We start from the raw sequence: 15,275 nt of genomic DNA, 5'->3' as shown, positions 1-15,275 counted from the left end.
ATCTGGCAAATTCTGTTTCTCAAGCCTTGCCTCTACATTACTGCCCTCCAATGATCCATGGCAAAAGGAAACAGGGACAGGATGGCAGCCCGAAAAAAATGGTACTCGGAAATTCTCATTGAGCTATTACTTTCACCCACTTAAATGACGTAACTTTGTAGAACTTCTTGGAAGTAACGAGGTCCTGACTGGAGTTCTAGTCCCTTTCTCTGCTCTCACTCTCCTGTCAAGACAAGGTGATAGTGGAAGGTAACACAGCCCAAAGACAGGCAGGAAAGAAGAAAGCGGGATAGGCAGAGGGAATGGATCTAGCAGGAACTGAAAAGGCAGCCCCGAAACACTGGAGAGCTCCCTGCCTCTTCAATACAGTGTATTGATTCCCTTTAGAAGACAAATGGGTGTGAAGGTTAACTGCTTTTTCAGACCTTAAGCTTACCTGTTAAGGCACTTACTTACCCTCCCCTCCCCATATTTTTCATATAAAACCCACTATTTCATTTGAATGCATTTTGCTCGGCTATGATAATCTGCAAAATAAAACAAAAATAACGTTGACCATTTTTTTTTTATAAAACTGTTGCATCAAGAGAAAGGTTGTGTTTTATTTTCTGAAGTGAGCACAAAGTACACCTTTCACAATAACACTGAAAGCAGGTGCAAAGACTGACAGTGACCTTTGACTAAGGTAGCTTTGTAAAAAGAAAAATACCAAATAAATCAGTGCCCTTTCTGATTGTTGTAAAACTGGAGGGGGGGAGGGGTTGGTTGGTTGTTACATAAAAGTTGGTCCAAACTTACAAAGAAAGCACAAATGTGCATAGTTCAGGAGATCTGCAAGAGGGCCATAAAAGACTCTTATGTCCCTAAGAATAGCATCCACTGAAAACTGCAAGAATACAAAATAAAATTGTTAACTAGAATTTGTGAAGATGTACAATCAACAGATCTAGTTTTTAGAACAGCATGAATTTAAGCAAAGGTTTTTTTTTCTTTTTTTTTTTTTAACTATTGTATGCAAGACCCTTTTCCACATAAAAATAAAGCTGTTGTTGAATTAATATTATTCAAGTCTCTTGGATTGCTGCCTTAAATTGCAGCTAGAAAAGTCTTTCCAGATAAAAATGATGTGCCTGAGGAAAAACAGATACTCAGTATGGTAACCCTCTGCCTCGACCTCTGCCAGCTGATGTGCTAATGTGTCCCCTGTATCCTTGTGAATATCCAGGTCCTTGGGCAGGAGAAGTCCAGGTCTGCCCGTGCATGAGGCCGGGGCCGCCCGGGTTTTCCTGTAAGTTACCACCATAGTTATAGTTGTGCATCTTTGCTGGCAAAGGATGAGTACTCTCTGGCCCCGTCGTAGGGTCACTGCTGTTCGCCAGGACGGCAATGGGGCCATGGCTATATTCAAATCTATGGTCCTTGTCTCCACTAAACAACATGGGACCGGTATTGAGGTAAATGTCTCCATATCCAGCTACTGAACTGGGAAATGACTCGGAGAAGGCAGAAGGCTGAGGCGGACCACCAGAATGAGATGAAGTAGTACTGTAGTTCTCCAGAGACTGAATGTCTGAGTTTCCAATGAAGCTGCGTCGTTCCAGCGGTGGAGCAGAGCTACCTCCTAGACCATCACTGCTAACGTAAGGAGCGGAAGAGAAAGAAGAGGATCCGAAATTGTCCTTGTAGTCGGAAGTGGGTACGTAAGTGTCTCCTGCCTGGTAATCAATACCACTTTCCCTTTTGGGGTCATCCGGGGGCTGATGCTGAGCGAGCAGCTGTAACAGGGCTGCTTTCACTCCGGCATGAGGGTCAGTTAACGAAGAGCTAGTGGTGGGAACATGCTGGTTTTCTGTCCGATAATCCAGATCTTCTTCAGTGACTGGTGGTGGTTCAGGTGGTTCCGGAGGTCGCTGATCAGGAGGCAGAATACGAGGCCGGTCTGGTTCTGGTGTGAGCTCCAACATCCTCATATCCTGGTGCTGAATGAGGTCATCTTGCCCTAAGTGAAACAAAGCCAAAAAAGAGAGTTAAAAGTTATCGTGAAGGGGCACCTGGGTGGCACAGCAGTTAAGCATCTGCCTTCGGCTCAGGGCGTGATCCCGGCGTTATGGGATCGAGCCCCACATCAGGCTCCTCCGCTATGCGCCTGCTTCTTCCTCTCCCACTCCCCCTGCCTGTGTTCCCTCTCTCGCTGGCTGTCTCTCTCTCTGTCAAATAAATAAAATCTTTAAAAAAAAAAAGTTATCGTGAAAAACTAGATGTTCAAAACAGTCAATGTTTCCTATGGGTGGTTGTAAAGAACATTAGAAGTTCCATCTCCAGAAAAAAAGAAAAGGAAGAAAAGAAAAGAAAAGAAAGAAAAAAAAGAAAAGAAAAAAGAAAAGAAGGAAGGAAGGAAGAAAGGAAGGAAGGAAGGAAGGAAGGAAGGAAGGAAGGAAGGAAGGAAGGAAGGGAGGGAGGGAGGGAGGGAGGAAGGAAGGGAGGAAGGAAGGAAGGAAAAAGGGACCTAAGTACTAATATTGCCTGCTATCATTTAAGTCTACGGTAACTGAAAACTTTAATTGCACTGGACCTTTCAAAGGTATCTCACATCTACCTATTTATTGCTTGAAGAACACAAGCTCCTGTACACATAAAGTTTCTGCCTTGGTCAATACCGTCTGTCGCAGCTGGAGGAAAAGACTACTTCTCAACCACAGGCTTCCATGAGGAAGCGCTATGGCGATCATAATGAGCTATATCACACATGGAGAATCTACTCCTAGGAATAAACGGATAAGAAAACAACCTATATCCGGTGACCCCGGAATTCTCGGAACCTGTCCACTAGCAACGCCGCTGGACAATACGCATCACGGACGCCCCTCGACATCAAGAGGACGGTGGGAGCACCAGTGCTGGAGGTCTGCCATGGGCACACTCACCCGACGCCGGAGTGCTAGGCTCTGGGGGTGGCCTGAGTTGTAGCGACGCCTCGTGTCCTGACCCATTTTCCCTCTCTTCCAGCAACACGTCCTTCTGCTTTGACTGCTGGGCCTTTATTAACTGAGTCAGCAGAACCGCAAACGCACTCTGCACGGCGGCCTGTGCAGCGTCCGTCTCCACTTTGGGCGGGCCGCTCTGAGAAGAAGGCTGAATTCCTCCCAAGGGTTTCGAAGACTCCTGTTGTGGTGTGGATGGATCTGTCTGTTTTTCACCTGTTGCCAAAATTCCAGCAGGAAGGTTTATTTTATTTAGCTGCTGTTGAGTCTCAGAGTTTACCTTAATGTTCAACACTTGGACAAAATCAGCCACATTAACACTTGTTTTAGACTGTAGGAGGTTTAGTAGGATTGCCAATTCACTGTGGTTTAACTGCTGTCCAGGGCCTGTTTTTACTAAAGACAAAATGTGTATTAATTAGAATTGCCATAATTCATAGCACACCCCGTCCCCCAAAACGGCCCTGTGTGACCATATTCAAATGTACATTTGTGGGACAGTGTTTAAGAAACACTGTGAAAAAGGCATCTCAGTCTAATTCTAATTTCATGGACGTTTAAGATGGAATTGCACTTAAGTTAAAACAACGGCAAAAACTGTGGCCCGTTTTGAAGAAGTTCTCTTCAGGGGTAAATACTTCAAAAAAGAAACTCGAGACTATGTCTGGAAGCCCATCCCCTAGACAGAAGCAGGAGCTACGGGAACGGAGGAGGAGAAGGACAGCTAGAGTCAGCACTCTAAGCATTTCATGTCCTTTACTCCTCACAACAACCTGTAAGCCATGCTCTTGGTATCCCCCCCCTTTTTTTTTTACTGAAGAAACGGACATCCAGAGACACTAACTCGCCCAAGGTCACACTCTGTAAGCGGCTGAGTTGAGATCAGAACCCAGATGCTCTGATTCCAAACTCGGGGCTCTACGCACTGCACAGCTCATCTAAAATAATGCTTATTTTCTAAGGACTTCACCTTATTTGCGCAGTAAATTCCAACTGGATGTTGCAGACTCTTTCATGAAATGTATGTTATTCAAATCACATTTTTAAGTTAACTCACTTCGGGAAGTGAGTTAGAACTCCTACAGAAGCATGCTTATCATGTGCACACAAGAGGGTATTAACTCGTCACCAGCAAAACAGATGCGGTTGTTTTTTTCCATGTTCAGTTTAGACTTGTGACGGCTTACACAGATTCTTGTGCAAGCTTCTCTGAGTCACTTGTAACAACAAGGCCCGAGGCTATGTGCTACTATGTAAGTTCAGTGATAATACACCGATAAGCAATTTCTATAAGCATAACAGGCAAATAGAAGAGAAGCTCCAAGAAGATGAAAGACTGGTGATTAATGCTATCCTTTTATTTTCTCTCTTGATGTAACTTGAGATACTTTTTATTACTTCTTAGTTATTTTTAGGTTAACTCGAAACAGACTTTTTCAAATTCTTGTGACCCGCGGCCATTAATAAATAAGGAGCCAAGCTTGTTTGCTGCACGCTAAGAGCCACTTTCCCTCATTTTCCAGTTCATGTCTCTATCAGCAGAGGTATTCTGTAACTATGCCGAATCCTCTACAGAAAGGGAATTTTCTTATTTTAAGACCCCTGATGATGATGAAAATGGAGCAGAGAGGATTCATTCCTATTTCACAAAACCAGAACTCTCACTTCTTAACAGTGACAGTTAAAAAAAGGAGAGGGGGGAACAAAAAATAAAATGAAACTCTGACCAACAAATAACAATTGGTTTGGTTTGTAAAGTAACCTGCATCAGCGCTTTAATGTGGTCTGACCAAGGTCAAGTATGAGCTTGCAGATTACATGGGGAAGCATTAAAGGTAATCTTTCTCAAGCTTTCTCAGCTAATCTACTCTATATTTATACTCAACCACCAAAAGTTGAATCTGATCAGTAGATCTGTTTGAATCAACCAACTGATCTTTGAAAGAAAATGACAGAATGAGTTTAATAACACTTCCGACAACACTGAAAAGGTTTTGTTCTCATGAAGAAGCCGACTCTTGTAACAGATTGAGTCAGAGGAAGAAATCTGTTTTCCCCCAGATATCCTTCTTTATCATACTTCAAGTCTTCTCTGGCACAACAGAAGATTCCAATCTTTGAGATTCTATAATATAATGGGAAGTATATTAAGAGTGACCTGAGGACATTTTACAAACAGTACTGAAGAGCTTCTATTAGAATTTCGGCCGTTTCCCTGTATCTTTCTACTAACTCCTGTACTAGGGGAGGAAGGAGAGAGAAACCTGACACGCACTAAGCACATGTGACCTGACGCTTGCTCCGCAAGTTCATCTTACCTCAAGCCCGCCTCACACTGCGGTGCCAGAAGCAGTGAGGCGTCAGCACTGGCACAAGCCATTAACAGGGAAATGTCAAGTTCGGCGAATAAATCTTCATGTTTTAGCCACAAATGCTTTAACATTAGAGCAATATAATCCCCGTGAGGCACAAAACAAGGGAAGAAAATCAACCCACGCGTGAAGCATTACTGACCAGGTGCTACGTTCGAGTTGCCCTGAGGTTTCAGCTGTGAAGACGGCAGCACACCCTGCGGTGTGCTGGTCCTGCTGTCATCTAAGCCGAGAGACAAGTCCTTTCTGGGGGCTTTAATTGCGGACACGTCATCAGTCATGCCCATCTGCTTCTGTCTTCTTCGCTTTTTACTCCACAGCTCATGACAATCTTGCCATAAAGGAAGGCTGGAAAAAAAGCATCAAATTGTGTGTCAACGTTACTTCTTAACCACACCCCAAAACTGTTACTATTTACTACAGAGCACCAAAGCTGACCCCCAACGCCCCTGCCAGTTGCTCCTGAAGACTTGAGACACATGCTGTGTGAGCTCCTCAATAAAAATCATCCTTGATGCCCCCCTCCTTCAGGGCTTCACCTTTACAGCCGGACTATTTTTCCATGACTTCTGAAGAATCAGTAACTAATCATTTAGTAAAACTATGAACAAAGAACACAGGTTCATAAAAGTATGTTACTATCATCCTTGGTGCAATCTTTTAAAGCCAGTTCTTCTCACAGTACACCATACAATAGGACATGGGAAAAAAGGCAAAAAAAGATGCCATTTGCAGAAAATGGAAACAGGATTAAAAAATAGTAAAAGCTAGGAGATAATGTCTGTGAAAAACTTTCTGGTCAAAACTCCTTACTTTTTTAATACCCTCTTATTTACTTCCATAATCAAGTGCTCTAAAATTAAACTATGCTACAGAGAAGTTTCAAAAAATAGGTAATCCAGGCTCATGACTACCCATCAACAGAGTTCTGAAATAACTCGCAACTATCAAAATTACCCACGATTCTGAAACAATTCTGCCTTAACGTGATTTCATAAAAATGACAACACTGCAGAGTAACTTTTGCTTAAAGGAAGACCTAAATGTTTGATTTATAAATGTTTTCTTCTTATCCTAATAAAAATTCCAATGGGAAGTGACTATTATATCTATTTTAAAGATGAGAAAATTGAGGCTTGGAAAGGTTAATAAACTTGCCCAGAATAACTACAAGTGCCCTGAAGCGGCCCCAGCCTGGTGACAGATCTGCCGTCTTCAACCTGGAGATGTTTCCTTAGGGATGCTTCCCAAGGGGGTACACCTGAGACCGTTTTAAAAGAATTCACATCTATGTCCTCTTTGCTGAAATCGATCTCTGAGAAAGGCCTGCACAGCAAGTTCGTTCACACCTCCTCTTTCGCAGTTACTCGCACCTCATGTTATAAAGTAAAGGCATATGCAACAATATGGTCGAATCTTAGCAATATAATATTAAGTAAAAAAAGTCATTCCCAAAAGATTACAAACAGCATGACACCCTTTTATAAAATTAAAAACTAAAAATTTTAAATATAACTTTTTATGAGTACATATAGATGGCAACAAAAGTATATACAAAAGAAAACAGGGATGATGGTTACCTCAGGTGGAGGGAGGCAAAGGGATAGGTCGTAGGGCAGGGGGTGGGGAGAGGGTATGATATGACTAACGTAGGTTATTTTCAAGGTTCTAGCTTTTATTTGGTAGGTTCATGGCTGCTTATTAACATCATTTAAAATAACTAATTAAGTAACTAAAAGAAAAAAAAAAGAGAGCCATGCATGGACCAATGATGAGTGACACAAGGATTATGATTAAACCAAGTCTATGCACCTGAGGTCCAGAAACAAAACAAAGGCATACCTCTCAGCCATCTTACTATGGTGCATTGCCTCAGCGTGTAAAAACCTCCTGGAGTAACAAACAAAGGTACAATTTGAAATATTGATACTGGGAAGCTTTAAGGCATCATAAACCCGCCAAAGACTTTCCTTTCTGTGTGTGCGCGTGTGTATGTGTCGTAAGACGTGTGGCCTTAGCCCCGGGGGGGATACTCTGAATTCAGACTCACTGCAGGACTGCAGTTAGGGGAACTGCGGTGACTTCTTCTCCCCTGATGCTCTTGCGGGGGAGCCCCGTGAGAGGCAAGCAAAGAAATCCACTTGTTAGTGGATTTTGTTAGGGCTTTTGTTCCCTCCCACAATTTTAAGCTAAGAGATTCCTCTATGGATTATCTCAACACTCATCTCTAGGACAGATAAACATTACCCAACAAATAGCTGAAACGTACAGGTTAGTGATGCTGACTCTGGATACACCAGCAATGTTTTCCAGCGTGACCCAATGTTTAGCTGCTTTTCTGATGGTTCAAATACTGGCTCAGCCACTTACTTACTGTGTCTCATTAGGCAAGTAACTTGACCTCTGTGCCTCAGTTTCCTTATCTTTAAAAATGAGATTAGCAATACAATCTAGCTTATGGGGTAGAGGTAATATATGTTTAACATATATGTAAGTGCTGGATGGTGCCTCTCACAGAGCAGGCACTACATTCATGTTTGATACCATTTATCATCATTCAACACGACAGTTTAAAATTACTTTTATCAAATCACATCATGAAATATTTATTCCAATTACAGTTGATCACATTTTATCTTATAAGTTGTTCAGTGCTTTTCACTGGCTATATAAGAAAAAATAAAATTATAGGCTAGCTGTCACTCTAATTCACTTTTTAGCAATATAAGCTTTCTTTTCATTAAATACATCAGAAAAATTTGACACCACATCTAATACAATTAACGTAGTTGTTTTGGTTTTTTGTTTTAATACCTCATTCTCATTTGATTATTCTGAAAAAAATGATCACAAGAGTTTAACACATACACATAGTTCCCAATGGAATACCATACACCAATGCTTTTCTTCATAGTCCTCGCCTCATAATTTATCATTTTAACTACCCATTATATATTACAAACTATGTCTTTATATAACTTTTAATTTCTATATTAAATCAACAGCATTATAACTTCACCTGACTGCTTCAGTGATGTATCCCTAATTTATTACTGGATTACAGCCTGTTCACCAAAATGTGCATTAACATCCTTATTTTTAATAGAGAAATGCAGTCAGGTGTGTTCTGATAAAACTTAAGTGAATTTAGGTGATGTGTTTGACAATATGGACACAGTTTCCAATTAGGTTACGTGACAGACATTTCCCATTAATTATATGGGATGTATCTGCAGTTTCAAGGTTTTCACAAAAACATGTAATAAAAAAAACAATCTAACATATGGACTGGCAAAGTTGTACTGACATTACATGTTGACTTCCTAAACTTTTCTAAGTATAATGGATGAAACAAGTACTAATAAAAGAAAAAGTACCAAGTATAAGAAGTCATTTAGGGGCACCTGGATGGCTCAGTTGGTTAAGCGACCAACTCCTGATTTAGGCTCAAGTCATCATCTCAGGACTGTGAGATCGAGCCCTGTGTCAGGCTCCGCGCAGGGTGTGGAGCCTGCTTCACATTCTCTCTCTCCAGGACGCCTGGGAGGCTCAGTCAGTTAAACGGCTGCCTTTGGCTCAGGTCATGATCCCGGGGTCCTAGGATCTCTCTCTCTCTCTCAAATAAATAAAAAGCTTAAAAGAAAAAAATTTCTCTCTCTCCCTCTTCCTCTCCTCAGCCCCCTGTCCCTGCCCCTGGTTTGTATGCCCTCCTCTAAAAAAACAAACAAAAAAACAAACAAAAACAAGAAGTCCTTTAATAAGTATTGGTTAATCTTCTTTAGCTTTTTTCCTCAAATTATTAATTACTGGATTAAAAAAAATCTTTTCAAGTCACGTGGTTTCCAATTCGTTACTATCAAGAAAATTAAAAGAGAAAAGTTGACACCTGAAAGGTCATTAAAATAATTTCTGATGACACATCATCACCACGGGATTTTTGCACATAATGTGGAAGGAGTGCAAAGAACTCAGACATAAAACTATGACAAAAGTCCATCCATTCGCAAAGGCTTATTTACAAGGGTACTTATAAAAAAAGAAAATTACAATTAATGTGGGACTTTCTCACTCTAGAATAAGGAGTTATTAACTGACAGATATTAAAATTACCTGGGTGGTTGCATTTCCAACCAAATTTACTACTATATATATTTTTTATTTTTTAATTTTTTAATTTTTTAAGTAGTCTCCACACCCAGCATGGTGCCCAACACAGGGCTTGAATTCATGACCCAGAGATCAAGACCTGAGCTGAGCTAAGATCAAGAGTTGGACACTTAACTGACTGAGCCACCTGGGCACCCCTTCCTTTCCTTTTTTGAAAAAAAAAATTTAACTGAATTCTAGTTGACATACAACATTATATTAGTTTCAGGGGTATGACATAGTGATTCAATAATTTTCTTGCCTTTTTAAAACTTAAATACATACTAGTAATATTTGCAAAGACCATTTGATCAAAAAGAAAAAAAGCTTTGTATTTTCTAAGTGACTCTTGGTGAATATCAAAATCCTAAGATATTTTGATCCCACTGGATATATTTACAAGAGTGATGTAACTACCCCATTTAAAAGTGTCAACACTTACCAGACACTGAAATTTACATCTTTTGCAACTATTTCAACCCTTGATTTAAAAAAGTTTAAATGTCAGTTAAAAATGTACTTGATATAGCTTTTATTGGAATTCTTTCATGTGGACCACTTAAACCAAGAGATAACCTAGTATTACCAATAATGGGAGAAAAATAACCTTATATTTCTCTTGATAGGATAAAGCAGGAAGCACACCTCACTACCTAAGAAGTATTCTTGACACACACACAAAATGTTATACTAATTCTGATCACAAGAAGACAATTAAAGCTAGACTGTAGAATGTTTTACAAAATAGCTAGCTTGAACTCTTCAAATATGTCAATGTCATAAAAGCCCTACCCAAAGAGTAATTAAAGACTGAAGAGACATTGCAACTAAATGAAATGTGTGAGTGTTGAATGATTTCTTCATCCAAGACAAAAAAAAAAACAAAAACCAAAAAAACCAGACTATAAAGGAAATTACTGGGACAACTGGAGAAATCTGAATATGGACTGTCTACTAGATGCTGCAATATTAAATTTCTTATGCTTTATAATGGTACTGCAGTTATGAAGCCCTCGTTCTTATAGATACACAGCAAATTATTCATAAATGTTGTGTCACTCCCACAATATAATATTCAAATATTTCAGGGAAAAAAAGCTTATATATAGTGATAAAGCAGATGTTAATAACTACTGAATCTAGGTGAAGGATATACGAATGCTCATTGTACTGTTCTTCCTATTTTTCTGTAGAGGTGAAATGTTTCCAAAAAATTGAAAAGAATTCTTCGAAGGGGTACTAGAGTCAAAGTTTCAAGACTGCTGATGAGGAAAAAAAACCCAAAACAACAAAAAACCCCACCATGGAACAATTAATTCAACAGTGAATGATGCAGATCCTTCAACATATCAGATGACAGATCCTTTGTCTTTCAAACCATCCCAAATGGCAATTCATATATAGTTCAATAAAAACTTAATAAAGCTGAATATGAAGGTCTTAGAAATATAATAAGCCCAATCTAAGTGATAAGTGGAAGAGCCAGGATTTGAACTCCAAAGCCCATTTTTGTTCATTCACAATATGCTAATTTTATTACATGGAAACATTTTATTATAGAAATAGGCTTGCTTTTACAATGCTCATAATTTTTTAGGTTACAAAGGAAATCCCTACAAAGTTTCTAGATCCTATCAAAAAGAACCAAATGGACTGCTTTGTCCCCTCCCTCCCCCCCCAAATCAATCCTAGAGAAATTATAGGAGCCACAAGGGAATGAAGGATCAAGAACCCAGCTAGTCTGACTCCCAAATTCTATACATTTTCTCTGAGTCATACAATAAATCCATTCTATACTGGCTTTTGTTACTAATGCTCTTTTATCCAATGATAAGGATTTTCTATTGGACAGTCTGCCAAGGAGTACTTCAGAACTGCTCTTTTCTTACAGAACTAACTTAACTTGCTGGGTCCACCCTTCACTAGATTTGTATTCTTGGGCAAGTTTCTTAACCTCTTTGAGCCTGCTTCCTCCTCTGCAGAACGTGACAATAATAATACCCACCTGATAGGATGTAATACAGGAAAGATGCTTAGCATAGCACTCAAATTTTTAACTATAGCAACTAGTAGCAGTATAAACACTAGTATTGGCAGAAGTAGTCCTAGAATAGTACTAGCAGCAGGAATATTTTCCTAGGGTTGAAATCTATTAATAAAATTAGAAAGAGGAAGGCTGCTTTTACTAATCCTATGGTTAGCTGAACGTGACGCAAGGTTCTGCATCCTAGATGTGCAAACTATGTGTATTACTACTATCCTATTTCTTTTGATTTAGGCTATTTCTTTTGACTTAACTAATCATGGACTAGCTTCTGATCATTTTATAAAGATGCTAATAAAACTGTCCAGATGGGAGCTGACATAATAAAAAGCCACTTACTCTGGTGGAGGCATTTTTGAGGGCTCCACGTCCCGGAGGAACTCGCACTGGAGAGCCTGTTCTGCAGTGCAGCGCTTACTAGGGTCCAAGGCGAGCATGTAATCAAATAAGTCTAGCGCGGCCGCAGGAATACTGGCGTGAGAGGATGACAAGAGTCATACGTGGTCTTTGACACAAGCTTAATGCTTCTGTAAGTTACTAACGTTTTATAACATGTTTGCACTACTTTATTCCAATAAATCCCAAATTTTCCTTTGAAGAAATAGTCATTTTTACATAATCTTTACCTATTAGTCTAAATCTTTGAAATTTGGCCAACAATAGTGTATTTTCTTACTCTGTTGGAAATTAGCGATTATAACATCAATTAAGAGCCGAACAGTAGTTTCCCCTAAAACAAAATAAAAACCTGAGCTCAAATAACACAAAAGTTGCTTCATTAAAATTTGAAATGGCATTCAACTTCGGTCATGTAAGCTCCAAATGAAACACGCAGCCCTAAATCAATGATACCGTAATGACCATGAAATGGTAACTTGCATGTAGCAAAGGGAAATTCAAAATTAAAGGACATAGAAGAATTGTGATAGGTCTACCTTGGGTCAGTAGAGGACAGAGTGACATTTAGAATTCTCAAGAAATAACTAAAAAAAAGAAAAAAATTTCAATGCGATATGGACACTTAAGCATCCCCTTCTTACAAAACAAATTCTTCTCTTAACTTTCGACGATATTGCTTCTTTGGTTTCATGGTGTTGAAATATGGTAGTTTGATTACATCAGGCCACACTGCAGGACAGGGACTCCCACATATACGGCTAAACAACACACAAAAAGAGGTATATCAATATAAACTCCACAGAAAAAAATCACGCAGACAACTGCTATATAAAATATCACCTCATTCTTCAACACAGAAAAGTTGGAGTCTTCATACAATATATACAAAGTTTCATTAAATATTTTAGCATCCCAACTTAATTACTTGTTTTAAGAAACCAATTTTCTTCCAGCGGATATTTCGAACACTCCAAACATTCCAATTCCTAAAAAGAAAACCTTCATATTTGCAAAATCAAGTTTTAAAACACAGGTAACATTCCAAATATGCCGACCATATCTTGAATCAAGATAAAAAATTTTATGCCAATAAATTAAGGAACCAGAGTTTAGTTTTATGTCTTTCTCTGGTCTTACAGGTATACCTGTCATTACATCTCCTCATGAATATGATGAAGTTTGTGAGAACAGCGAAAACGAATTTCCTACACCCAGGAAGGGACCTATATTGTCATGTCTGCTGCTACATTCCATCAACAGGAGGACCCTCAAAGTAACATTCTTGAAACACAGAAGTTCTTCAGCTTAAGTAGTGCCACTGATTCCAAGGTATATATAAATTTTAACTGCTTTACTCTCTGCTTATCTGTAGCTTGAAAACCCTATTTTTGTACTAACGAGTAAGTCCTTGTTACAGTAATTTGCAGAAGAAAGGCTATAACAGAGGTAACTCCAGCTGGTAAACATTTAAAAACTCATTTGGTAATATGCAGGAGAAAAATTTGTTAAATATGCTTAACTTGCATATACTGAATCTCAAAAATACATGTACATTGAACATAAAATCCCCAGCTGACCTTCACATGTGAAGAAGAAATGTCCATGCATCACCGGTTAAAAAAAGAAATGTTCTGTACGTAATAAATAGAAATGCATGCACCAATGCGTATAAACAAGGGATGACTAACATTGTCAGCCATCCTTTAGCTGAACTGTAGAATGCTATCTCAGAAACACATATATTTACATAAGACAACTTCTCATGTTTTTTAAGCTATGTCACTGAAATGTACTTTTTGGTTTCAATACAGTTTAGAATTTTTGGAAACACAAGCTTCTAAAAAGGTAGTAAGAGCCTATTCTTTGTACACTGCCAGTCTCCTCTTCCTCGCAACTGGATTTTTACAACCTCCTCAAAAATGCAGTGCCTCCCTTAGGAAACAAGGCTGAGCCCGGGAGGATAGTTCTACGTCTGGTCTCAAACTGCCTTCCTAGTCTCATTCCCCAGTTCATCTCTCCCCACGAACCAACCGAACTCTTCTGTGTCTGTGATCATATCCTCTCTTCCTAGATTCTAACTAGCGGAGAATCTTTTTCATTTCTCAAGATTCAGATCAAAAGTCATCTATTCAGTGCGGTCTTCTGTATCCCCATGACCACTCGGAAGGGTCACTCTGCGTTCTACTTGCTTCTTCTGATACTCTTTCATATTTCATGTCACTTTGTATCTTAGTTTACCTGCTTGTTTCACTTACTAAATTAATAGTTTAGGAAACGTGTCTCTCACTTTTGTGTACTTCCCCAAGTAAGTATATCAATATACTTATCCAGGCAGACTGATGTGTTTTTACAGAGGTAGGAAGTATACTGAAATTTTTAAAAATGAAGGATACTTTCAACTGCAGAAATACAAGAACAGGTACTCAAGTTATGGAAGAGGCACAGAATTTTGGGTACAGCTCCAGGGATAAGTACACCACGGACAGGTGGAAGGGAAGTAAGAGAAATGTTGCTGGCAAAGAGAAGTGCATAAACAGAGGCACGAAAGTAGTCAAGTACAGACATGCGGGAGGAAGATGAAGGAAACAGTTGGAATTTAGGGCTCAGGGAAGTTTAGCTGAGAGCACAGAGAGGAGCCACACAGTGTTTTAAAAGGCAATATGCCTAACTGTAATGAAGACAGACTTTGAAAACAAACTTTAAAACTGAATCCTGTCTGTGACACTGGTCAAACCGCATTGCTGAAGAATGTTTCTTCTTTTGTAAAAGAGAGATTCATTTTACTTTGGAGCCGTGAAATTAAATGAGCTGGCATCTGGCCCTTTAATAAAAGTAAGTTTCATTGACTCTTAGCTCAAGAGTTTCAATTATTTTACTCTGTGTGTTGTGGGAAGATAGCTGAGTAGTTATCTAGCTGGTAGCAGCACACAGGATGGCACAGACCTACTGAGGCAGGGAAAGTTACTAGAAACGAGGAAGCAGACAGGGCAGCAATTGATGGTAACGGCGTATTAGCAAAAACTAGCCCGATGGCCAGCCAGTTATCTCAAAATCACTTACTGAAGAGGTCTTGAGATGCATCATACACTAAATCGTCAAATATCTGAGGTCTACTTTGGGAATCTATTCTGATCTATGTACTCTGGGATCAATACCATATGGTCCACTTTTTATTTTTTACAAGGCCAACAGGACAAAGCCTTCTAACTACTCTCCTCAGAATTTTCCTACGGATGAACTGTAGAATCAATACTGTCACACTCCAAAAGTAAGAGAATCTGTTCAGATTCAACTGCTGCTCTGAATTTATAGATTAATTTAGAAAGGACTGGT

General features: G+C 39.4%; 1 protein-coding gene and 1 long non-coding RNA gene across 4 annotated transcripts in view; one reads left to right on the top strand and one right to left on the bottom strand.

Annotated features, from left to right (window-relative positions):
- Positions 1-582: 582 nt before the first annotated feature.
- Positions 583-15,275, bottom strand: part of CDK13 (cyclin dependent kinase 13) — a 117,103-nt gene continuing 102,410 nt past the window's right edge. The window contains exons 10-14 of one of the 3 annotated variants that reach the window (XM_087861202.1): positions 12,584-12,700; positions 11,883-12,014; positions 5,496-5,701; positions 2,925-3,368; positions 583-1,999 (exon numbers count right to left, since the gene is read on the bottom strand). In XM_087861202.1, the coding sequence (XP_087717328.1) occupies positions 1,149-1,999; positions 2,925-3,368; positions 5,496-5,701; positions 11,883-12,014; positions 12,584-12,700 (1,750 nt within the window). In that variant the 3' untranslated portion in view covers positions 583-1,148. Of the gene's footprint in view, positions 2,000-2,924; positions 3,378-5,495; positions 5,702-11,882; positions 12,015-12,583; positions 12,701-15,275 lie in introns of all 3 variants that reach the window. The other 2 variants (XM_045793501.2, XM_045793502.2) reach the window with 2 other exon arrangements.
- Positions 12,700-15,275, top strand: part of LOC123789434 (uncharacterized) — a 60,401-nt gene continuing 57,825 nt past the window's right edge. The window contains exon 1 of the long non-coding RNA XR_006778823.2: positions 12,700-13,271. This is a non-coding gene — a long non-coding RNA (uncharacterized LOC123789434). The remainder of the gene's footprint in view (positions 13,272-15,275) is intronic.

The sequence above is a fragment of the Ursus americanus genome, chromosome 3 (assembly GCF_024610735.1).
Source record: "Ursus americanus isolate L20-20 chromosome 3, mUrsAme1.1.p, whole genome shotgun sequence".
Taxonomy (NCBI): Eukaryota; Metazoa; Chordata; class Mammalia; order Carnivora; family Ursidae; genus Ursus; species Ursus americanus.
The sequence above is the reverse complement of the archived record's forward strand: the minus strand, read 5'-3'. Positions and strand labels throughout refer to the sequence as shown.